The following is a 25,598-nucleotide window of genomic DNA, read 5'->3' as shown; positions in this document are numbered from 1 at the left end:
AGACCAGTTACTTCCACATTGAGTATCTGCTTCATATAATTCCCAACACATCTCACAGAAAGCCAGAGATTACATTACTTTGTGGTTTAGTGACTTCTTCATGAATTCCACCTGTCATAACTGATATGATATTCCTGACTAACTTTTACTTTTCAATGTTTATTTTATTTTGGTAGCCCCACTAGCAGTTTTGGGATCTTAACACATCACACACAAAATTCACCCTCACTTTTAATTAATCATGCAAAGATTTAATTTAAACTATTCTAAAGTAAAAAAAAATAGGCTTTTAAGAAAATCTGAAGAAATCTATTTAACAGTTCTTAACTGTCTTCTTATGTGTAACACCAAGAAAACACTCAAGACTAAATATTTAATGACAGGAATTCCAGAAAAAAACAATTTCCCCTTCGTTTCCACAATGCAAATAGAATTTCTTGTATTTTCCCCTTCACAGCTGATAATGCTTTCCTCTTTCTCGTAACTGGAAGAGAAGCAGACAAGGTAAAGACTCCTCAAAACAAAGTCTGATGTGTGAAAATCAGAAATGTTCAAGTTTTAGGAATTATTTTTCACCATCACACACATCCTTATGAAACCTCTACTGTACAACATTACTTAACACGTTCAAAATCATACTTTGAATATATCAATATATTTTGCCCCATACTAATGGGAGGAAAACAAACGCTTGCCCTTCCTTATAGCTCCGGTACCAAGTATGATTTGGAACATTTCAAGCAAGGACTCTCCCAGCAAAAGTAAAGCAATGGCGGCAGCAGCAGCAGCACCACCACCACCAGCAGCAGCAGCAGCAGCGAGCTGGCTCTCCCTGAGCAGGCACGGCTCAGCTGCTGCAATGTCTTGGCAGACTGCTGCCCCTGGCAGGGGATGGGAAGATGTTCATGCAAGAGTCCAACTGGGAACACCGGGACACAGCACAGAAGTGGGAAGGGCCTCCTGGGTCACTAACATGTTCTATAAATAGGTTAAAAAAATGATACAGAGGAATCACAGCAGAAATTTAACAGGATAAAAAATATGAGAAGCAGATTTCCTGTTCTTGCTACTGAAGAGCTGTTCCCAGTGCTTGGTGAGCAAGTTTTCCTCTCACAGGATTTGCATGTGGTCTGTTTCAGCCCCTTTGCTTCTGTGCTAGCACTATCTTCTGCCCAGGGAGCAGTGTTATCTTCCTGACGCTTCCTCTTCATATTCATTTTAAAAGGGTAATCACACCCCTTATCATTTCTTTTCCTACGCAAAGCAAACACTTCCAGTTTCCTCTGAAGAACCACAGATTTTCTAAATCACCCTAATGAACACTTTCTGAACTCATCCTAGTCTAAGTTAATTTTCCCTGAATTTGAATGACCAAAACCACAGGCAAACATTCCAACTACTTACCCATTCCCTTCAGCAACATTCACACTTTCCTATCTCCACTGGAAATTCCTCCAGGGTCACACCTACAGCCATGCTGGCCCCTTCACAGTTGACTCTCACTAATGCTTCTGTCTTCTGAACCGCACCCTACTTGTCCTGATATATTTTCCTTTTCCAAATTTATTTCAAAGTTTTGCAGTATATTCAGGTCAGAATTTGGACTGATGAATGGCCTGTACCTGTTCTGCTTCTAATACTAAGCACTCCTAATACTGTCTCTGCCACCCCATAATCACACACTATTTCAAGAAGCACATCCCCTATGCAGGACTACAGCCATCATCAGTCTCAGATGTCTCATGATTTATATACTAGTTATCAAATACTAAACCTGTGCTCGTGTATGTCACCTATGGTCTAAGAGTTTTGTCCCAAAACTCTCCTTACCAAGCCCAACCCAACATTCCTCCCTGGGTATGCAGCCAATTGATGATGCACCACTCTTTAGAGACCACCAAACAAGTGTATGGCATCAGCAAGAGTCACCTGATGCACGTTACAATATCCACACACCAGGATGTCACACAGAGTTTATCAATCTACTGGGCAATAGGCTTGTTGTCAGGAAGACTTGGAAGCACAAGGCTTTCCCCTTTCAAATACCCACATTGCTCAGGCCAGGCAGATTCAAGGCAGTAGCTCAGTGCCTGTATGCCAAGTGCCATACTCCTCTTCCTGACAGGTACACCACACTGCAGGGACTGTAAACAAGTACCCCCCCTCCCGAAATAACTTCTCCATTGCTTGGTCAAAGTTAACATTCCTACTGCCTGATACTGGTTCAAAAGCAGAACACTGTCTTTGAGAACAGCCCCAAAATCAGATGCACATTCCATTCCATCTTGCTACCAGATACTCTAAGAATTTCAACTGTTATAGGATATTGACAAACCTAAAGAGATAATGGAAAATATCCTCCACATGATTAACACACTACATAAACTAAAATATAATTTATAAGTAGGCTACAGAAACTTCACTGTACAAAGGCACCAGAACCAGCATATAAATTCAGATTTTTGAGGACAACAGCTGAAGCTTACATGAGAGCAGAGCAGTAATGGTTCTTCTTAAGCTTTTTTAAAATAAAGGCTATTTAGAATAAAAGTATTTTTCAATACAAACAGCCTTCAATCTTTGTGCAACAGACACTGCAATCACATTACAGTTGGAATTTATAAATCAGCCTTAACTATGATTAATTTCTTTCCAGTGGCTTATGGAATTTTCTTTTTAATTGCTTTTGAGAGGTTTTGGTCCCACATTTTTCAGGAAACTATCACACTTATTATTAAAACAATATTTCTATCCTGTTCATATAGTTTTAAAGTAATAATTCCTGTTTTAGAAACAAAACTAATTTCAAAGTCATAATTTTCATTATTTTATGCAGATACACATAGACAATTTACCTTTTGATAATCGCCCTGTGTATTTCCAAACTGCTGCTGTGCTACTTTTCTGATGAGATCTGAAAATAAGCAAGAATATTCCAGAGTTTTAAACAATGCAATTTATAAAAACAGAAGAAAGAGGATGGTGTGAATTCTACTGTCAGGTAGGCAAGATGAAATTAAGAACAGAAATCAACAGCATAGGCAAGCACATAAGCGTCCCCATAAATCTGTCTAGTAACAACATTTTTAATCAACTGTGTTTTATGAGCCCACAGGAAGATAATAGCCAGGTTATCTATCAATTAATCAGTTGCCATTGAAATATAGTGAAGGTTTCACTGAGGTCATCCTCTGTACCATAAAATCATTATTAAAAGTTCATCACACATTTATCAACTACTTGGACAATGTTCTGGGTATCAACTTTGCTTCACGTTTATGCCAAGTACATATGTGCATATATACACACATACATAAATACATACATACATACACACAGCATTAGATACATACTCTGCAACATAAACATACAAATTACGACTTCTTGACTGAAGGAAACAAGGAAGAAAACCCTTATCTTGCCAATATTATCCCAATCTTTTTTATCACTTGTTTTTGGTTTTTGGCTTTTTATTCAATTTCTGGACCAACAGTGAGTATGCAACAGCACCAAAACAGATCAGAAAACCTAACACATTACTGTTTACTGTGCATGCAGCTCCATCTAACACTCACTCTAACATATTCACAATATAAAAGATTACAGCAACCACTAAGGGATTTAACACGAATAGTGCCACTTTCAGTAAATCCTGGCAGCTGCAACAAGATCAGCTCAGTTGGTTAAAACTCAGTTCAAACAATGCCAAGGTCATGGGTTCAATCCCCTGTATGGGTCATTGACTTAAGAGTTGGACTCAATAATCCTTGTGGGTCCCTTCCAACTCAGAATAGTCTGTGATTCTGTGAAATGGATCCCCTTTTTGGGACATCACCAGTCTACCCTTACGGAGCTTTTGACAACCCTGTGGGGAACTATGCTGGGAACTGCAGCTCCTGGTCATTTCTGTGACACCCTGCACTTGAAGAGGGGCACCACGAGCTCTGCAGCCCCTCTGACTCAGAGAAGCACCAGCAACTCTGGGTGTGCTCCATACCAGGTGTGTAACAGCAGCAGCACTGACTGAACAGGTCTCCTCTGATAAAGAGGAACAATAGGAAGGAAGCCATTACATCTCAAGGAGGAATTCTGCCCCAGTGTTCCTACAGAGCTGGACTTCACGTTGCCATTGCCCTGCTTTTAGTCTCTGCATACGCAAGCGAACATACTTGATCGAAGTCTCCAGTAAGTTACCTTATCTGAGGATCAGTAAAGGACCTGAAGATTCCAAACTGAGTGTTCACCTCCCAAAAACCCGAGGCTATCAGAATTTATTGTAGCACTTGTGAAGTATGTTCAGGGAGTTTTCACAGGGGCTGTGATCTCACTCCTCTCTCACCCTTCACGTGGCTCAGAAAAACAAATTCCTATGCCAGCAGTGTCCCATAGTTCTCCCTCCCCAACACCCAGCAGAGCGAACACAGACTCAACTGATCTGCAAACTGAAGCAGCCTTGAAGAGTTCCTCGCAGAAACCAATGTTCAAGGAAAGAAAACATACAAGAGCAAGTCTGCAGCTGTAAGGCAGGTAGTCCCTGTAAGGGAGCTGCAGCCAGGAAGACTGACAATTAAATGTAAAATTCAGTTAATGCATCACTCAAGTGTCAAGCTACAAATCATTCATGGGGCAGGAAGTACATTCTCTAACACTGACTGCTAGCAGTAGGTAAGCAAGAACTCTTCAAAATGAGGTTGCCTCACCATAGAATGGCCACACATGAAGTACAAACTAAAGCTGAATCCCACAATAAGAGAAATAAAACCAAAACATACATAAAATAAGCACCTGGGAAGCACAAAAGAGTTACAATCCCTGCAATTCCTTTTAAGCTCTGCATCTTGGGAGTCATGAAACTGCTGAAGGAAAGGGCACACACCATTTGGGCAACACAAAACAGATCCCACTGGTGCAGCTCTGAAACATCTCACACACTGGGACCAGCAAAGTCCTCTCTGCATTGACACCATCCTAGGCAGCATCTGTGCTTCTCCAAAAGTTTCAGCAACAATGAGATACACAGCCACATGAGGCAAAACTGCACAAACCCCAAAGGTGTAAATCACACTGGTTGTGTGCAATTGTGTGCAATTTCTTCTTCTGCAGCACAGGTAACGTTTCTTTCTTCCTGTTGATATCTATGCCATGTATATAAATTTAAGAAATACTGGTGCATAAAATACAAATGCAATTAATTTTCTTTACAGCCAGATGGCTTTTAGCATACAGGAGAAAAGCTAAAACAATTCTCTTGTTTATGTATTGTTTCAACTATTTAGCACTGTGTGACAACACAGTGTGGAACAGCCACTAATGAGAAACTTCTACCAGCTTAAATGAGAATGTGACTGGAAGGAATAAAAAGGAAAAGCTTTTGTGATCCATAGTGACATGAAGCAGCACAGACTGAATGTGTGCAAGCAGTCAATGCAGGAGCCCACTGCACAGGATGCTGTGGCATCACCCTCCTTGATGTCACTCTGACGCCCACCAGAAGAGCCCCAGCAACCTGCTCTCACTTCCAGGCTGCTCCTAACTCAGAGGTTCATCTTGCTTTGGAGAAGGGTTGGACTTGCTGATGTCTGGAGGTCCCTCCCAATACGAATTATTCCAATAGTATCCTGCAATTGTAATGACTTTCTATTATAAGTTATTTAGTGGAGTAGTGAAAACACTGCCAGGAACCATGCAAGAAAGCAACGTTTTATTATTGACAAAAACATCATTTGATACATTTCCTACTGTTAGTAATTGGTGCAAGAAAATTTTAAAATCATTAGCTTTCCATGTTAAATAGAAATTGAAACATTTTACTCCTTCTTCTAGTTGAGTGTCTGTTCTTATAATAAACTAAAATAAAAAAGAACCCCAAACATGTTACATAAAGTTGTACACACCTCTATAAACACATATATTTATGGATTCTCTGTATGCATGTGTGTATTTATATGGACGCAACTGCTCAAGAGAAACAGAATGGCTGAGGCTGGAAGGGACCCCCTGGGATCATCCAGTCCAACATCCCAGCTCAGGCCAGAGGGACCCACCACAGTTTACCCAGGGCCATGTCCACTCAGGCTTTGAGTATCTCCAAGCAGAACAACCAATACTTAAAAGAATCAAACCAAAACAAGCAAAAATATGCTCTGATTCCTTGTGATATGCTTAAATTGCTCTGAATGTTCCTGATTCACAGTTTTATTTATACTGTTTTCATATTTTCTAGCCTGTGAGTCAAAAAAAATGACAGAAATCAACCTGAATAACTATGACAAACTTATGCAAAAGATAGCACTTTGTACGTGTTTTTCAAACTTAGAGACTCTAAACCTTATTCATCAGAAACTAAAACACCTTTAAGTTTAATAATAAACAAGGAAGCCTGAAAATAAAAGGTTCCCACATGGATTGAGTAAGTTTAATAGTAAGAACAATACAGGCTTCACACACAGTACAATGGCTGCTACTCCACAGCCCACTCTTCCCCCTTAATTTTACAGAATGTGAGATTTCCCTGCTGAATAAAAATTCACCACTTACATTACTTTGCAATGATTTTTCAGAAGTAACATGATGCTTCAGGGTGGTTTTTCTCACCAGGCAGCACACAGTGACTGTCCAACCTTTACCATGAATTTACTATTTCAACAGCTTTCAGCATAAACGGGATTAGGCATATCCGTGGTTAATTAATTTCAAATGAAAGGTGGAAGTTGTACATATTTCCATAAAAACATTTCTGGCTACAACTTAATGTGAGTTACTCATACACATATCTGTATACACAAACACACCTTAGTGGATTTGCAACACCAAAAATCTCCCTGCTCATTACAGGGGAGTTGGACTAGATGACCTTTAAAGGTCCCTTTGAGTCCAAACCATTCTGTGATTCTATCAGGTTTTACACACACTGATAGTAATCATGGGGAACATCCTGTGCCACATACTGTGTAAACACAAGCTATGTCTGGCTATGCTGCTCACTGCAACACAATGAAGAGACACCTCAGCTCACATTTTATTCAGACTGTGATTTTCGTTTGCTTTTGTGAAGCACCTTTCCTCCCTATCTAAAACACCTCATCTCTAGTATTCAAATAAGCTTTTATTTACAAGAGAACTAAGGTAACTTCACAGGACACTCTCCTGAACTACTGGCAGAGTACGGCCATGAGGCTGGTTACTGTTTCAAATATAAACGTTTTAGCAAAGTGTAATAAAAAGTGGTGTCCTTTATTTTCAAATTAGCTGGATTACCTCTGAAATCTTGGCTTGACCAGCTGCACACATTGTTTCACAGGTCCAGTAATCCAAGGTTTTAGCACACACACTTTATCACTGGGGTTAAAGAGATTTACCTTGTGAGGCTCATTTACACAGCTAATTACATTACTGCTTTGCTGTCTCCCCCCTATCACACATGCGAAATGCCATCTGCCCTAGTAAATCTAACTAGCCAGATGAACTGTTAATTTACCAATTCAATTTGTGAAGAAATATTAAGCACCTCTGAGGATCTCCAGTTAAGAAAACATAATCACCAACTTCTGCCTTGCGTATTGTGTATATACACACAACATCTCATTAGTCTGGAAGGAAAATGAGGTTATCACCAGGCATGCCTCTTAGAACTGCTCTACAGAAAGGGATAGCAAAAATAATAGAGAATTAAAAATAAGCTGTCTGGCTATTAAGCGCCAACATAAATTAGTCACAAATTATTCTGCCAAGAAAGCTTTTCAAATGTAGGTGACAGGAAAACAGAATAAAACCTTTGGGAATGCTATGCCTTGTCTTCACTTAAACAATTCCATTGAGTCAGTTCAGCTATACTGCAACTCCAGCATTAATCAAATTATGCCAGAAATTAATTTGTCTTTTTATGCATAGTATAATATATGAGGCTTCTATTCTGAAAGGTCTTCAAACAAACCAGCAACAACCATGACTGAAGCATTCATATCACACTGAATACAGATTTTTTCAAAACAGGGGAGAATTACATAGATAATACACATGATCAATTAATAACTACTTTATTGCTATCTCATTCTAATGTATTTCAGCCCATTCCTGTTCATCTGTAATAGCGAGAGTCAATGGACTACATACATACTGAACAGTTTAGTATCCCTCTGAATATGGGTCAATTAGTCAGAAATTAATGAATTAAAATGACTTCAAGCTTGTTTTTTTTCCTCTCTAATTATGACTCAGACTAATGAATATCTCTCGAAAGGCCAAGAAAACCAGGAAAGCTGCATTAACTTTTCAGACTTATCAGAGACAAAAACTGTCCACATATCCTATAGTAAATTTTATGGCAAGTTCAGTTTATTGACATTTTAAAATCCTTGCTTTGACTTGAACAGAGCTTTGGTTGCTTCCCCAAAGCCTCAAGCCAATAGTCTTTCCTGTGGTCAGATTCAGCTCCCATTGAAGAGGTCTCCTTCAGAAGGTAAGCCAAGCTCATCTTTGGTCCTCTTTACTGACACCAGCTACACTACAGCTCTACTCACTCTTACTGTCCCAGTCCCACAGCATCACTTGTCTCTGGCTTCACTGCAGAGCAAGGAAAGACTGACCATGGTAGTGTTTGAGGAATGCACCATGTACATTGGTGCAGAGATTGCAGAGAGGAAAGGTCACCCTGTGTGCAAGAAGAAAACTCACTCTTTAGGACAAGTGGGAAGTTTCACAGGCAAGAAGGTCTTTCTACTTCCCACACAATAAGAGATCAATTTAGTCCACAGTTAAGAAGAATCACCTATGCATTCACTCATGTAGTCTGGACCAATCCTTTCCAGCTCTAGGTGGAAAAGCTTCACTTCCCTCTTCACAATGTCTTCCCTCAGACAGACCTGGGACATAATTCTTTTCTCTAAGAAAAATAAAAGCAGCCTTTTTAGATAATTTCTCCCCCAACTTTTAGACAAGGTATGTCTCCATACAATTCATTTCTTGAGATACTGTGAACCTCAGGTTGATTCAACTCCCATTTTCCTGTTCCATGCCAGAGGCCATTGTGGCCCTCTTCCCTTCAAGCACAACTCATGAGTGACACGTTGACCTTCCCTCACTTCTGTAGCCCACACACAAGAGCACCCATGGTTAAAGGAAATTTTCTGTTCAGTCACCTGTCTATTCACCCGCATTAAAGCAATAATGTGCAAAACTCGATCTTGTATCCTCCGCCATACCTTTGGACAAGAAAAAAAGGCAAGTAAGAAAGGAACCTTGCTGCTGTCCCTAACTATGGACATGCAAAACAAAGCCCTAGAGAATGACGGTAAAACCACAACAAATGCACACCAAATTGCTTATGTCTTTTAACTTATTTGCTACGGCAATCTGCCTTTTTGCCCTTTTCTGCCTTCAGTATGCTGTTTCCTCTCATCAGCATGATCATCACCCATTCAGACTCCACATCCCTTATTACATGTTGTTATGCTGCAGTACTCTGGCTGTCATAATACTCTAGAACACGCAGTATGACACAAGCAAAAACACAGTAAATGCATCTTTAAGGTCCTGGCACACTTGTGAAGCATATGCTGCCTTATTCATAATTGAAAGGACAAGCTATCAGACCACCTAGAAATGTGTCTTAGCTTCTGCTACATACAGTGCAGGGCAATGTGAGGGTAGGGGTTAGAGCTGCAATATGAACTCGGGAATGAAGAGATGAGCAGGTATGAGCAGGACTGAAACTGCAGGAAAGGCCTTAGCAGGGAGAGCCTTAGCCTGAGCACAGGTAGGACTAGTATGGTGAAACTGCTGAAGACAAGAAATTGCATGACATCAACAGCTGCTGAGGAAACCAGAATGTGAAATTAAGGAGACCCCCTAAGCACCCTCCCAGACAGAAAACAACATTGCTCCAATGAAGAAATTACATAGCAGTGGATCAGATAATAGTAACAGTCAATGAACTTTGTTCATGCACACAAAAAAGTTTCCCAATTTCCCAAAAATGGAAGTTATCAGTCAGGAAGATCAAACAGGTAATTTAGTCTTTCACAGGAAATCCTCACATCTTAGAACTGCCCCAAACTTGAGGTTATTCTTTTAATGCCATCACATTTTCTCTTTAGGCACATTCTGCTTTTCATTGACATGCCCAGACAACGTTAAAGAGCCTGGCCAAGGAAAAGGTTTGAAGAAAAAGGAAATAGCCACAATACTGACTGTTACAGGACACATAGAATGCAAAATTTCTCCTTTGAAAATAACCTTAGGAGGGGCTTTCTAGTTGTTCTTTGCTACAAAGTAAGTTCTGTTCTTGCTGAAGCTTTGGAAAAAAGACAAAAAAAGAGAAGTCTTTAGAAAAATCGTTACTTGAGCGGCTGCAATAAATTTGCATGCATCACACACACACGAAGTGAAGCAGAAAGCTTTGAAGAAGTATTTCACACAGAAACGGCATTCTCTCATTTTCTGAAGGCAACAAAACTTCTGTAGCACATTGTTTGTGCCGCAACAGCTATTTTTTGCCACTTGCTTAGTTTGCAGTAGCTACGTAAAGTTCTCCCTAGGCCACCATCTGGTAAGGATTTGCAACAGATTATGGGCAAAGATTTAACTTGGTGCAGTGTACATGCTTGTCTGTTTTAGCACACTGCACAGGCCGAGCAACTTCTTGATAGAGTGGGTTGTGCAGACACATTGGACTTGTAACTGATCAAAGTAATAAGTATTTAGTCTGTATGAACAACAGCATTTTTCCTCTTCCTCCCTCCCCTCTGGAGTTGTAAACTGAGGAAAGCACAGAAATCCTCTCTTGAGTAACTTGGATTATTGGAAATATGAACACAGATCATTAATTGGGAACGACACGCTGGAGCCCTGCTGACCAGATTACCTCAGTGGCTGGAATTCTGGCAGCTTCCCTGAGATTCCCTGGAATTCCCTTTCTCTGCTTCCCCATTTTTTCAAGGGCCACAATTTTCCACGTGTTTGACAACTGGGGCATGCATATTGGTTCAAAGTACTATGGAGATCATTATTTCACTCAAAAAATCAAAGCAAAAATAAAGGTTGCTACTCTGAAGAAAGTTAATTAGGCTTGAAGTTTGGATTTGTTCTGTACAAGTACAGCCTGGCATCTTTCGGCCAAGTTAAACAGCCAAAGCAATATGAAATAGTAGCAAGAATTCACAACTTTAATCCCTGTTCAGTGTCCATAAAAAGAAAATAATTTGGGATATTTTCAGAGAAAAAAAAAGATCTTGACTATGTTAGGATGCAGTGCAGGTCATAATTTAATCACAGAAGTGTTTTTAGATAAGAAATCTACCTGCTTATTGAAAAAGGTATCAAGCAGGTTTGTTTCAGTTTGGTTTTGTAACTGGCAGGCTTACACTAAGATGGATATACTGATTAGTCAGCTGGCATTCATAGCATCTGGTTTTCCTTCTAACATGAAGATGAGAACTCACTAGTGAAAAAAGGAAGAAGCATAGTTAAAAGTTTTAATACCTACATAGAAAAAAGTAATCTTGTTAAAACAATGACAAAACCCACTAAAATTAATACTTATACATTTATTTTGCTCCAGCAACTTTTGAATAGACCATATTCACTCAGAAAAAAGCATCACCTTGGTTAAGATCTAAAGTTACACAGTCTATCTTGAGAAGCAAAAACAATAGTAAGAAAAAGGGAGAGGAAAAAATTCTAATTGTCATAATTTTCAATGTAATTAAACACTGAATATGACTGTGGAAAAAGTTGTTGCAAAGATCTATGAAATCCTCTTACTTCAGCTGAAATCATTCAAGAAAATGGCCTCACTGAACAAGATTTAGGAGTTTGTCACTCTGTGAACCGAAGCAAATTATCAGACAAAAATAAGAGGGCTAGGCTAATGCTATCTTATTATGATCATGTATAACAAAGAAAAGAGTCAAATTACTGCTTTTCCAGCAACAGGCAGGATCTGTACAGTATCTCCCATGACTAACACAAAATGCTTCATAATAGCCAAGATGATGAAGGAACTGAGAGGCTCCTTAGAGGCTTGTGAAAGCAGTATTCTAATAAGTTCAGTGACATTGCCTCCCCTCTCTCTCCTCATCAGTTTCATGAACTACAAGTTAAAAATGAGAATGAGGTTCAGCACTACATGAATAGCTAAGCCTGTAAAAATTAAATGAAGGGGCAGAAGTGACAGCAAAGTACCAGTCACTGTTAAGCTGGGAAAATCACAAAGCCTCAGTCAAGTGCCCTGAAAATCCGTAAGATTTCTGCAGTCGCAGAAACCTCTTTTCGAAAAGGTTCCTGCATGGTACATATTACCAGAAAATGTGGCTGACTCAAAACCTGTTCTGTCCCACTTCTCACCATAAAAGATGCTGTAGGTATGCTCTGGAAGTCTCAAACAAGCTACCATGCTTGTAGTGGTTTAGATTTCCTGTTAGAACTGCCTTCTTCACATGGTGTACTGACTGCAATTGTGCCCTGGCATCTGAAATGCAAAACTTAGGCTTTGACCAAGTTGATGCCCAAGGTGGTTACCTCTTTGAGATACTAAATCAGATAGGCAACCTTTTAGATTAAGAAAAATGAATGCACACAGAGCTGAATTCAGTGTTTTACTCTAATTTCTACTACAAAGAAACCATGTGACATTAAACATAGCTAACACTACCAATCCTAGTCCCAATGTACTCACCACACATACTACTAATTAGCTAAATATATGCATTTCTAGGACATGGTACCTTTGCTTGTTTCTTTAAAAATATTCAAATCCTATCAAGGAAGTCTTTTTACCTTGAATGATAAACAGACACGTCACAATACCATTCTGTACCTCACACCCTACCTTCTCCCTTCCTTGTAATCAGCATCCTTGTACTTAGCTGTGTCTAGAACTTAGCCCCTGGGCACTGAAGCAAGAAATGCTGCCAATCAGCTCTGTGGTTCTACCTTCTGTCTCCCATTAATGTCCACAGACAAACAGAACAGGGCTGGGATAGTCTCAAGAACTGGTCTAGCACTGACAATGCTGTAACGACCAACAGGTTTCCTGAGTCAATTCAGCATCTCACCCAGGAAACGCCCAACCCACTTGCCAGAGATGTTCCCAACAGACAGAAATGACGTAGTTGTCTATTTTGGAAGGGAGAGAAGGCAGTTTAAACTTGGGAAATACGAGCAGTGTCTTAATACTGCACAACTGTGAGCCCACTTGATTTATGATCATTATCTAGACTCCATTCTAGAGGCATTGGTGTTTGAGGTACCTTCCAGCTATTACCACAGCCATCTGTAGTAATATCACATCTGAGTACCCTCTTCACAGAAAGTAACCTTCAAACTCTACCTGTGGTTCATTTTCCTTAGTTTCTCCCTTCCAATAGCATTGAAATTATAAAGTTGAATTGTCATTGTCCAATTGCTGTCAAAAAGCATGTTTTTTCTCTAAGGCTCTGCTGGTAGCAAGTACTAAACCAGATGATGGCAAGCACTGAGTCTACTGCAGAGAAAGGATTCCGGATGTGCGTTAGAGCAAGATTTTCAGACAATCAGCTATACTACTCTGATTAAAAAATTACTCCCATATTTTCCACATAATACCTGTCTGCAAAAGAGACTCCTTGTCTACATAATCCAAAAGAAGTGGCCAAAACAACATCAGTGAAATATTAATGTCTTCAACTGTAGTTTTCTGTGGTAGCCTCTGGTAGATAATCTATATAAGCCTCCCCTCCCTAAAGCCTCTGACTCCTCCCTGTCTGCAAAAAAATCCTTTTGACATGCAATCTGTTAAACAGTCTGCAGTCTGAAATAGTTCAGGGAAAAAGGAATTATCTTCTGATGTCTCAGAAAATTAAAACACCAGCATTAAATCTGCTTCCTAAATGTTCCCTAACCCTAACTCTAACCCTAACCCTAACCCAATATGTCCCATGTTGCTCACATGGGTATGTCATTAAGTAGAGCATCTCTTTAACTTCCCAGTATGAAATGAGCAATGATTTTTTTAAGCACTACTTCCTTAATGTATACAAGTGGGCAGAGAAAAGAAGAGGCTAATTTATCTTGTATATTCCTACTGCTTCTTCTTCCCTAATATTTCCAATATTACATACAAGAAATTGCTTTCAATGCATACACCATATTACCAAATAAAGGAGCACTGCAAGTTCTTACCCACTCTAAGTTCCAAACAAATTACACCACCACTCTTTGCTGTTATAACACCTGTCACTGGAACCTGCATTTTTGATACACACACTTCAGCTACTATCCTAAATTCACATCACAGCTCTACTCACAGCGATGGAAAAAATAGCTAGAGGGATGTGGTGAAGGCATCAACTCTACAGCTTACTGAAATTGTCATTTCACAACAGAATGTAGCCAATCTAACAGTTAAATTACTAAAGGGCAGATCTTGCTCTTCACCTCTTCTCAGTTCCTGCACCAGCAGTTCCACCTGTGCTCCCAAGCAAGCTCCAGGATGCAAGCTTTAGGAAAGCCAACCCACATGCACAGGGAGGGCAGCTATCAAGCACTAGCTCAAAAAAAACAGCCCATCACATCAGTGCAGTTTCACACCCAAACTAAAACTGAGACTTCCCACACCTGGAAAAGGATAGTCTAATTTAAGTTTTTATACAATGTGATAACGGCTGTGGGTACCTGAGCAAAATCTTAGGGTGCTGGACTGTAGCACCTGCAGAGCCAAAGCACAGTTCTCTTTGTGAGGACATGCCTAGCGCTCCTGGGAAAATCTCCAGTTTAAAAACAAAAGGGCTGCGCATGACTGATGTTAGAGCCAACATCCAGACACAGGTTTGGGGGTTTTTTCCTTTTTTTTTTCTTCTTTTTTGTAGGGGAGTTGTGCAAGATTTATTACTAATAGGAAGCAAAACTGAAGTAGAAACAGGCAACCAAGAATTAAACAGTTACAAAAGGCAAAGAAACTAGTTTTACCCACACACACAAAAAAATAATTCTGGCTTACTGAGTCTAAGAGGGCGTGATACAGTGTTTTGATTACTTGCTTTAGAACCTCACAGCCAATAGATTTAAAAAGCCACTATCCTAGAAGCTCATCAAACCCACTCACAACAACAAGGTTTTGCACATGATTTTTTATTACAGCTGTGTTTGCTACAGATACAGTTTATTTTCACATCAAGTTATATGTTTCTTCTTTGAAATATACTAAAATGCTTTAATTGCTGACTACACTCATGTGAGATACTAATCACAGAGATAACACAAGACTAACTTGCTGAATTTCACAACCTGCAGTGGCTTTAAGGGCGACCAAATGAGAAGGAAAGACCAAAAAGGGTTAGAGATAGGACATTTCATTGAAATACTCAAGTTCTGATCCTCACTCTTATTCTCAAACTGTTCAAGAACCAAGATTTCACAAACATAAAGAATTGAGAGGTGTAGTCCAGGTTTAATAACCAGCTTGTTAATGTTCTCAACAGGCAAATAGTACATTTAACTCTTCTTACTGTCTTTTGCCCAGGAAATACCTGCATTCTACAGTTGATTTTTATGCTAAAGTTTTACTTCTGCTTCAGCAGAAACAGGGTTATCTCAAATAAAATACAGATGCTGGAGCAAAGCATCTGTAATTTGACTGGTAGAGCTGGCCTGCAGTACGTTCAGGTACAGCAAGGTAAGGTAAACAGGCCTATTAGTTTTGGTCTTACTTTACCTAAAAATAGGAGGAGGAGCTTTATTCCCAGCTTTTTTCCTCTGTGAACTCTTCACATTTTTGTTACAAAACACAAGTTGTGAAGCCAAAGTTTTGTTGTGCACATCCTACTGGGAAGTGGAATCTCGTATTAACATTGTCTTACTGCAACTCATAACTGCTTCTATGGGAACAAAGACAAAACTAAGGTAATTCACAGCAGCCACAGGATCATACTGACCATGCCTTGTCTGCACCACATTCACATCTGAATGTATCCAACACAACACGTGACATGCACCATCTCACAACCATGAACTGACAACTTCATTAATAAATTAATGCTTCAGTTTATGACAATTTCTAAGAGAAAAACTGGCAATTCATATTGTTAGATGTCCTATTTCTGAGAGAAGCAACTTGCAGTTTTCCCATTATCATCTGTATTACCCTGAGATTAGCTCAGTTGCTTAGATCATGATGCTAGTTACACCAAGGTCATGGGTTTCAACCCCATATGGGCCACTCAGTTAAGAACTGGATTTGATGACTCTTGCAGGTCCCTTCCAACTTAGAATATTCTGTGATTCTATTTATTTTAAGTGCTATTTTCTTGCCATTAAAAAGAAAGAATAACAATGCTCTATCCCACACGGTCCTCAGCAAAAGGAATGCCATCATTTCCATTTCATAAATGGAGAAACAGAGGCACACCAAGATTAAAGTGATCTACTGAGCCTCAGGTAGCAAACTAGTGATCAAAAAGTCTTTTCCACTCCAGTGTAGCAGCTCAAAGTGGAAGCTGCTTCCATGCATAACAGATCACACCTGAGTAAAAGCACTTCCATTTACAGCAGGTACATCATGCAGTAATGAGTACAAAAGCATTTGACTGGTGCAGTTGAAAGCAGAATCTATTTACGCCCACTGAAGCACTGCAATCAGATATCTTAGTTCATTTCTGAGCTGGTTTCTTGCCCTATCCAAAAAGCAAAGTGCTGGTCTTAAAGATTCAGCAATTTAAAAAAAACAGTTTCTTGCCCTGGTTCTGTTACTGTACTTTACATGAGAACTATACTTAATCTGACTAATAACTTACCTATTAAATCTAAACTTAAAGTTGTATTTCCACAAGCTGGATGGCATGAACAAATTTAGAAGTGAATAAATAATTATGTAGTTTTAACTAAACCCACCTTACAAAATATTTCTTGATCTTTTTTTTCTTTAAATGAAGGAATCCCTACCAATTGTTAAGAAACTTATATGTCATCTAAACTGTTAAGTAACTTGTATTTTCTTCTATGAACATTTAAATAACTGCTAAGGCTTAGCAACATGCAATTACTTTAGGAACAACATTTCCTGAAGACTTATGAACTTCCTATTTTGTTTTATCGTAACAATTCAAAGCTCATACTAGCCTTCTTCCTACAAGGCATACTTGGGAGTGAAGGAGTATCAATGTTATACTGTTACACATTCAGCTTCATTGGAGGACTATCGCAAGCACAGAGATGACTTGCAAAGGCAGGGGTATCTACATGCAGTTAGATATTCTATAGATAATCCTACCTCTTCCTCCCAGCTAAGAGTACTAATAGAAGATTGGAAAACTAAAGTACTTCCAAGTATTAGGAAAAAAGAGTACTAAGATCAAAGTTCTGAAGTGACTGATGCCAAGTCTTGCACACAAATCATACTTCTCCATTTCATGGTTATATGCAACACACTGGGGCATCAACTTGGAGCACCAGTCCAAGCAGAATTCACAAAGTTTTGAACTAGAAACATCAAAAGGATTTCTTGTGCCCATTTGTCAGTATGTTTATTTTCATCTCTCAATCAGAATTAACTCTATTTCTAAAGTTGGAATTTTTTCTTTTTTTTAAAAGAAGCATTTCAAATATGTAACTACACCATGAATACATTGAATGTGAAAATAGAACAGCATATGGCAAAAGCGATTATGGGGATTAGCCAATTAAATGGTATGACTCAAACTGACATGATCCGTCAAATCTGTGTTTTGCAGTGAAGGATGTGGGGGCATCAGAACAGAACTTCACATAATGCAAATAACGAAAGCTAAACTTCTGAAAATAACTGATGTGGCAAAAAGTATCTTCAAGGCAGGAAAGAGAGGTATGAGATGTTCAAAGCTGACAAGTTAAGAACAAATTATTTACTTCCAGATGTCTCCTTCTCTTTAATGTTGGAGTTCACAACACCTACATGATGTAGAACTTACTACAATCAGTCCCACAGAACAATAACCTTGATCACAAATTCTACACTCACTAATTATTCATATGCTTAGGACACATGATATAAATTTTGACATACAAGATTATACACCAAATTGCTGATAACATAAACCCACAGTAAACATCTCACTGAAATCAAGTTTCCACAATCCTAGAGAACAAAATATTCAAGGAGGGCTTTAGACAGAATGAAGGCCTGTTTCAAGAGCTGAATGCAGATGGCAATCCTCACATATCACGTCTCACAGAGAGGCAAATCATAGAAGGGATGAAGCAAAAGAAGCAGGGGTATCTGGAAACGGTTCCTCAAAAAGGTGACATTACTGTCACCTTCATGCAATTGTCCTCATTACACCCTGTGTAAGACCTGCTCAAAAGACAGATCCTGCAGGAAACAGGCCAGGATACTACTCTTCTGTGAGCCCCTGGGGACTCTGAACACTTGTGTAAATAGAAGACATTCATTCAATTTCATTTGAGCTCATTCGGCCACAGCTATGACAGAGCTGCATGAAGAAACATCCAAAATACAAAGCAAACAGCAGTTCCCAGACATCATACATGAATGTAACCATTTGACTGAAGAATTTATTTTAGACTTTAAATTACTAAAAGTTTTAATGTATAAATTGAAAGCTCTACCAGAAAATAATATAAACACCTTTTATACATAGTCACAGCTAAACCACCAAAAGGAGTTACAAACCAAAGCCATTCTTAGATTTTATTAAAGGTTCACCTCAATATAATTTTAAATGCCAATATTATACAAACACATTAGTATTGTTAAGAGCTAAATGAAACAAAAAGCTTGTTGAAGTTGATAAACTACCACATCATTCACAAACACCCTGCATTTCCAAAAGCACCTTTTAATCAATGCAATCTCAATAAACACACACTTCTCCAATATCTTAACTTTTCCTTTAGAAGGGACAATTTAGTAGGAAATGAATGGAAAAACAAAAACTCAACAAAACAAATGCAGTTTCAAGTCTTAACTTGACAGCTTTCAAAGGAACAAGAAGCTGTGTAATAGAACCACCCTTTTGTAAAACTTGACCATGGATGCACAGATTTGGAAACAAATGAAATTTATTTTGAACTTGTCATTTCCTGTGCTAAATCTTTTAATCTTATAAACCACCTGACTGTTTATTATAACATGCAAATCTCAGAGAGCTATCTTTTATGGATTTAATATCAAATACAAAGCAGTTTATCCTCTATTCCTATCTCATGCTATTTCAGTTAAGAAAAAAAGGCTCAAATGCATCAGTGACAGCTTTGAGATATGTAAGCAAAGATCTGTGAAATTTCACCAACATTTCATTTTCATTAACAACCTCCTCCCTGCTACACTTAGCAGAAAAATATTCTTTTATAAAGAACTGCACAGATTTCCAGGTCATGACACTTCCAAAGCCCTTCACATAATTTACTTCCTGACTATGACCTTGGTATCTACAATAGGGTGAATGCATCAACAACAAGTTTGTACTTTTAAAAAAAATAGTTTATCTGCTTACCTTGAGGAAAAGAATTTGGCTGCACTAAGTACAGGAATGCATGTACTATTTTAAACAAAATTCCTATTGCCCCAGGTTCATGGTATGCACCTGTATCATACGTCTTGGAAGGTACAAATCCAAAATCCAAAGTCCCGGGAGGTGGTTTGTATATAGGCTGTACCTCTGACATAGTACTTCCACAAAACAGCAGCAGCAGCAAACAGAGTTCCACAGCCATCGCTAGCAGTATTCATAAAAATGGAGGTAGAGATATTTGTCCAACCAAGTCCAATACATTCAGTTGGGGAGTAGCTTTTTAGTCAGGAGAACGCTGGTGCACTCTCACACCTTCAATTCTTTAATGTATTCTTACTTCAGAGTGGTACAGCAGCCTCTCGTGGAAATGACTCAGCACACCATCTCTGCAAAAGAAAGAGCTCATTAAGATGTATGCAAGCAAATAGGGAAGTGCAAGATAACCTGCAACCTGCTGTGGAAATTGAACATATCAATAGTTGTAAAAGTGAGCCAGATAGGATAAAAAAAGAGAAGAACATTGAGGTTTGTGAATAATATGGTATACTACATACACTGTACTTGAAAGAGGTGGAAAAAACAATTATGCATAGTTCCAGGTCAGTGAGTTTTCAAAAACAAAGCAGAGTATTGGTACAGTTCCAAGGGAAACAAAACCAAAGGAACAGTGTATGAATTGTGCTTCTGACTAAGTACAATATGTCGTGTCACAACAGTTACACAATGCATTTAATCAGCCACCTGATGCTTCTGTAGCTGATGAAAATTAATACAAGTCATATCCCGTAGTTTATTTAATCTAAACCTTTGAGTAAAACCTTCACTGCCAGATACTCCTGTCTTCCAAGACTAAGGAAGAAAAACATTCAACATTAAAAAGTTACCAAAACAAACAAACAAAAAAAATCAACAAAACTTCACCCTCCTGACAGATGACAATGGGTGTCAGCAATTACTTTCTATTATTTCCAGCTATCTCAAGGCTCTGCCTAGGAACTGGAGAAGTCAACTCCACAGTTTTTATTCACAGCCTGCTAAAGATGAGTGTCACTAACATAACTTCCAGTGGTTATACAAGTTCAAGAACATTTTGAATCTACAAAATCACAGCAGCTTCATCCACCACTACTTAAAAAATGTAAACAGAAGTACCCCTGGGTTTCCAACAAAACCGGTGACCACATCTTGATCTATGTGGAACTAGGTAAGACTCTGCTTTAGTGTGGGCAACAGCAGCCTCTGAGGAAACAGACCAAAACCAACCAAATAAAAGGCAACAGAAAAACCGCTGGTGATCCACCACAGTGCAACTGCTGGGGCCACCTGAGAACACACTGTTCAGGACAAGCTTCCAGATGGGGAGCACCCAGCACAGGACTGCCTTCCGTGAGCACAGCTGGGCCTCTGCTGCTTTTGCAGCAGCACTACCCAATGGAAAGGCTTGGTGTTCAGACCATTCACCTGCAAGAATCACAGCAAAACAACCTCAGGGCTTCAATCAGTCCAATCCTACACCAACACCTCTACTTCCAATGTATTTCCAGTCCAAGAGGTGCTGAAGCTGGAAGAATTTAGAGTAAGATTGATATACTACCATTCAACTTGGGTTTTTAAAAAGAGGTTTGAACAATTTTTCTAGGTCAGGTTTAGTTTTCTGGAGGTTTCTAAAGTACAGTTGCAACACTTCCATGAGTCAGGAGAAAAAGCTCACACATGGTAGATGAAGTTTGATTTCAAGAGTTAAGGAAACAGATGCAAAGGCAAGCATTTCAAGGAAATGTTAGGTCTGTTTGTCAAAGATGAAACTGAGAACATGACTTCTCTAAATGCTGTCTTAAGGCAAGGCTAGAAAGACAGAGCATGTTCTCTGTAGTGAGTTCTGCTATTTTAGAGTAGAAGAGAAAGTACACACAAGTTTTGGGGTTTTTTGTTAGACTTTTGACTAAAGACAAGTTAATTGCACAAACAGGCAAAGAAAGCACTGCCAAAATGTCCTCCAAACACCAGAAAACAACCACTACACAAATGTGAAGTCATGTATTAACCAAGACAAAGTGGGCAGTTTTAAGACAAGGACACTCCCCATACTGCAAATACTAACGATATCCTGCTAAGTGCAGACACGTAAGCTTTCAATTTCAAGGACACAACTAAAGTCTCCAACTCCATATAATTTTCAGTCAAGTTCTTTAAATTCAGGTGAGTTTTTTGTAAATCAAAGAATCTGCGGAATTCTGATCATACTCTCTTCCTCTCCCTTTGCTGCCAAATATGTCACAGTAAACATAGTATAGATAATCTTACTGGGCAATTCCTCCAGGCTGACACCAGTTCTTCTCGACACTACATAAAACACTAATATATTCTCAGTTGTATTCATAATGATCAGGAACTTTGAGAAACACTATTAAACTTATACCTCAGGATATCTCTGAGCATTCCATATGTATTCAACCTACCTAAAAATAACTCAGATGTAACAAGCTCCCAGCAGTTATCCTTTTCTTGATATCTAAAAGAAACTTAGCTGGGAGCATATTAGTAGTTAAATATGCTAGATAAACAGCATTAAAGAGGAAAAATCTATCCATGAAATGTATAGTTGTGAGAACTGCAAGAATCACATACACAGGAGTGACATATATAAAGAGAACTGAATAGCAGTTTATGCTAATCTTCATTGCAGCATGTGGCCATCTCATTTCCTCAGACACAGTGTGGCATCACTGCAGTCTGTGAGCTACAGGAACTGCCAGCACAACTCTCCCCAAGTTCAAGTAAACAGTGAATGAAAAGAAGCTGTGTGAAACTTTGAAATGCTTACCCTAATTATCAAATAAGCTACCAATGCCATTGCTATGTTTCAATAAAATGAAAAACCAAAACCACAAGTACTTAAACAAGATATATAATAATGAAAATCTTTTTTATTTTCTGTGTGCTTTGCAAGTGCCCATCTTTAAAAGACTCGAGTTTTGGCATTTTATTCTGTGTTTGACACTGCTATTCTACACAAGAGAGTCACTAAGCATAATTCCTGGGGTTTTAAACACTGTCTGTTGAGAACACCATCACCCAAATATGCAGCAGTATTATCATATCTCAGATATATCCTGTCTGTTACTAAAAATATCATAGTATTTTCCAAAACCAGTTAAGCTTCAGCACCTCCACCGTAAGTTTAACAGAGGGAGAGACAGAGTGACATGCATTAGTTCAGCAACTTCCATTATCCATAAACTCAAAATAACTGAGCTCAAAGGCAACATGATGTCCAGTGCTTTGTTTCAATGGGACTGGCCTCCTTCTGTTTAACACTGAAATCCATGAGTGAGGCAACAATGATTAACCCCATGAACTGAAATTCAATCAACCAGGGGCTAGATTGCTAAAGCTCCATGGGGGATCCTGCTGGCAGTGAACCAGGACGGGGCAGGATGGTGGAAGATGCTCACAGGAAGCCCAGGCAAACATTCTGGGTACGTCTGTTACATTTTTTAATTACACATTTGAAAATCCAAGTCCATAATCCCATTGAATGAGATTGCACCAATGTCAGCAACCACTAGAAGAGTGAAATTAATTAAATCAGGCACAAACCACATAGCTAGACTAAAACTCCTAAGTACTATTGAAAAAAAACTAAACCCACATCACCACCTTTCCATTCAAGAGACCCAATACAGCAAGCCAAATTACAACCTGTTGCCATAAGAGGAGTAGGAAAACAAATAAACCTAATAAACACCAGGCTTATTGCAGAATAAAGCCTGCCAGCACTTACAAAAACTACACAAATAGCATCTTCCACACAAGGCAGCCTCAGTATGCACCTGACTTGCTTACCATATGTTCACAATGAGGAAGTGCTCAAATGACGGAAAGCTGGATATTCAGAATCCAGTTTGCTTTGAGCAGCTTCTCAATAGTTTCAAACTAAATAAATGAAAAATGCAACAGAAAAAAATCCTACTGTTTTACAAGGCACAGCCATTTGCAAACAGAAGCACATCTGTAAAAATTCCAGGTGAGACACAATCCTCCGAATATCAGCAGGTGTGATTTTTAGCTGACTGCCTAAATATCTAAAGTACATTTTCACTAACTCAACAAATATATTTAAGTTGATTTTAAGTGGTGCATTTAACTCAGTATTCATAAAGCATTTCTTGTGAGACTACTTCCCAGCATCACACGGAAGATTTTAAAACACAGTAAGTCCAGTCTGTAAACAGGCAGCTTTTGTCAAATGTGAACTGATGAGCGCTGCATGTGTGCCCCAACACCAAGATACCAAGACACAACAGATCCCATGTACTCCCACCAGCAGCTGAGACCAAGTCTTTCCTTCATCCCCTCTCCAGTTACTAAAACTGTAGAGACCTCTTGCTTTGACACGCTGCTTAGTCTTTGATCTGCAAACTGCAGAGTAGCGCGGGTACCGCAGCTCTGCCCCTGCTGGAATACCGGCCGAAGTGGTAGTTTCTTTCGCTGCTCCTCTGCATATGTGTGCAGAAGACACAACCTCTGTTTACGACCACATCTCCCCGTTCTCCCCAGCCCTCGGAAAAGGTCCCCAGCGCACTGCAGAGCTCACCCTGACGCGAAAAACGCTTGTCCAGCCGAGGTGAACGGCCGCGATGTGCCCAGGTGCTCAGCGAGCAGCCACGGGCAGCACCGCCCCGGGAGCATCCGCCGCAGCGCGGCCGTACCGAGCGGGGACCAGCGGGGCTCGCATCCACCGCAGAGCCCCGGCTGGCTGGGGTTCGCCTCCCCGCTGTCCTCCCCTGACAAGCAGATTTCGAGGTCAGCACAGTGTCCCCGTCCGCCTCACCGGGACCGCTCAGGCCCAACGCCGTCTCCCCCCTCCACGCCCCGGGCAGGTGCCCTCGGCGGCCGTCCCCCTCCTGCTCCCGGCGTTGGGGCGCCCCTCTCCCCGGAGATCTCTGGGACTCTTCCCGCCCAGCTCCCGCCGCTGCTCTCTGTACCGCGGCCGGCAGCCCTCGGCTGCCCCCCCGACTCCTCCGCAGCCGCCGCAGCCACTCGCGGCTCGGCAGGGAGGGACCGGGCTGCCCTGGCAGCGCCGCCGCCCCGGCTGCCCGGGGACCCGCCGCATCCCTCCGCCGTGCCGCAGCCCCCTCCCCGCGGGGAGCCAAACCACCCAGCCCGCTCCCGGCCCCGCTCCGCACCGCCCGACCCCCCGGCCGCCCCGCTGCCCCCGCCTCAGCCCGGGCGCCTCCGTCCTGCCGCTGCTGCTCCCACAGGTCGCTCCCGCATCCCCGGCTGAACCCTCCGGGATCTCCACAGAACCCATCCCCGAGGGCAGCCCCGCTCCCTCGACGGCCACCCGCTCCCCATCACCAGGCTTCCCACCGCGGTCCCCCGCCCGCCGACCCTCTCCTCCCGCGGGGAAGGGGCCACGCTCTCTCGCCCAGGACCTTCTGCCGCCCGCAGCGGGAGAAGGCGGAGGAGACTCACCCCGTCCCGCTGCTCCCCCGGCACGGGCGGAGCTGCCCCGGACCTATCCTCCCGTACTGCCGGCCCGGACTCACCGGCCGAGCGGGAACAGCGCGCCGGAGGCGGCGGGGCAGGGCCGGCACAGCCCGCTCCGCTCCGCTCCGCCTCAGAGCGCCGCGCCAGCCGTGGCGGCGATGCCGCCCGCGCATGGATTATGGAGGGCGGGCTCTGCCCCGGACCGGGGCTGCAGGACCACCCCGGCAGGCCGGGGTGGAGGGGGAAGGAAGAGGAGGAGCGTGAGGGGTTTAACCCCGGAGGGCCGCGCCGGGAGAGCGGGAGCTGGGGATTGGGAGAGGTTTCGTGGTGCTGCGTGTTCTCTAATGGGCCGAGCGGGTCGGGCTGAACCCGCACCCGTGCGGGTGGGAACGCGCAGTGATCGGCGACCTGTTGCATCCCCGGCCGGCTCCTGCCTCTTCCCGACCGGGAAGGTGCTCCGCCAATGTCGGGACCCAAGGCTGGGCTCCGCCGAGGCGCATCCATCCATCCATCCCGCCGGGGCGCATCCATCCATCCCGCCGAGGCGCATCCATCCATCCCGCCGGGGCGCATCCATCCATCCCGCCGAGGCGCATCCATCGCGCCGCGCCGCCCCAGGCGTGG

General features: G+C 41.3%; 1 protein-coding gene across 10 annotated transcripts in view; it reads right to left on the bottom strand.

Annotated features, from left to right (window-relative positions):
• The window catches only part of PROM1 (prominin 1), a 63,692-nt gene extending 38,508 nt beyond the window's left edge, over nucleotides 1–25,184 (bottom strand). For 3 of the 10 annotated variants that reach the window (XM_071556757.1, XM_071556758.1, XM_071556759.1), the window contains exons 1-3: nucleotides 24,960–25,183; nucleotides 19,464–19,867; nucleotides 2,856–2,914 (exon numbers count right to left, since the gene is read on the bottom strand). In XM_071556757.1, coding sequence (XP_071412858.1) covers nucleotides 2,856–2,914; nucleotides 19,464–19,683 — 279 coding nt within the window. In that variant the 5' untranslated portion in view covers nucleotides 19,684–19,867; nucleotides 24,960–25,183. Of the gene's footprint in view, nucleotides 1–2,855; nucleotides 2,915–19,463; nucleotides 19,868–24,959 lie in introns of all 10 variants that reach the window. The other 7 variants (XM_071556754.1, XM_071556760.1, XM_071556762.1 and 4 more) reach the window with 5 other exon arrangements.
• Between the last annotated feature and the right edge of the window lie 414 nt (nucleotides 25,185–25,598).

This window comes from Pithys albifrons, chromosome 5, assembly GCF_047495875.1.
Source record: "Pithys albifrons albifrons isolate INPA30051 chromosome 5, PitAlb_v1, whole genome shotgun sequence".
NCBI classification, from domain to species: domain Eukaryota; kingdom Metazoa; phylum Chordata; class Aves; order Passeriformes; family Thamnophilidae; genus Pithys; species Pithys albifrons.
This window is presented reverse-complemented; position numbering and strand designations above follow the sequence as displayed.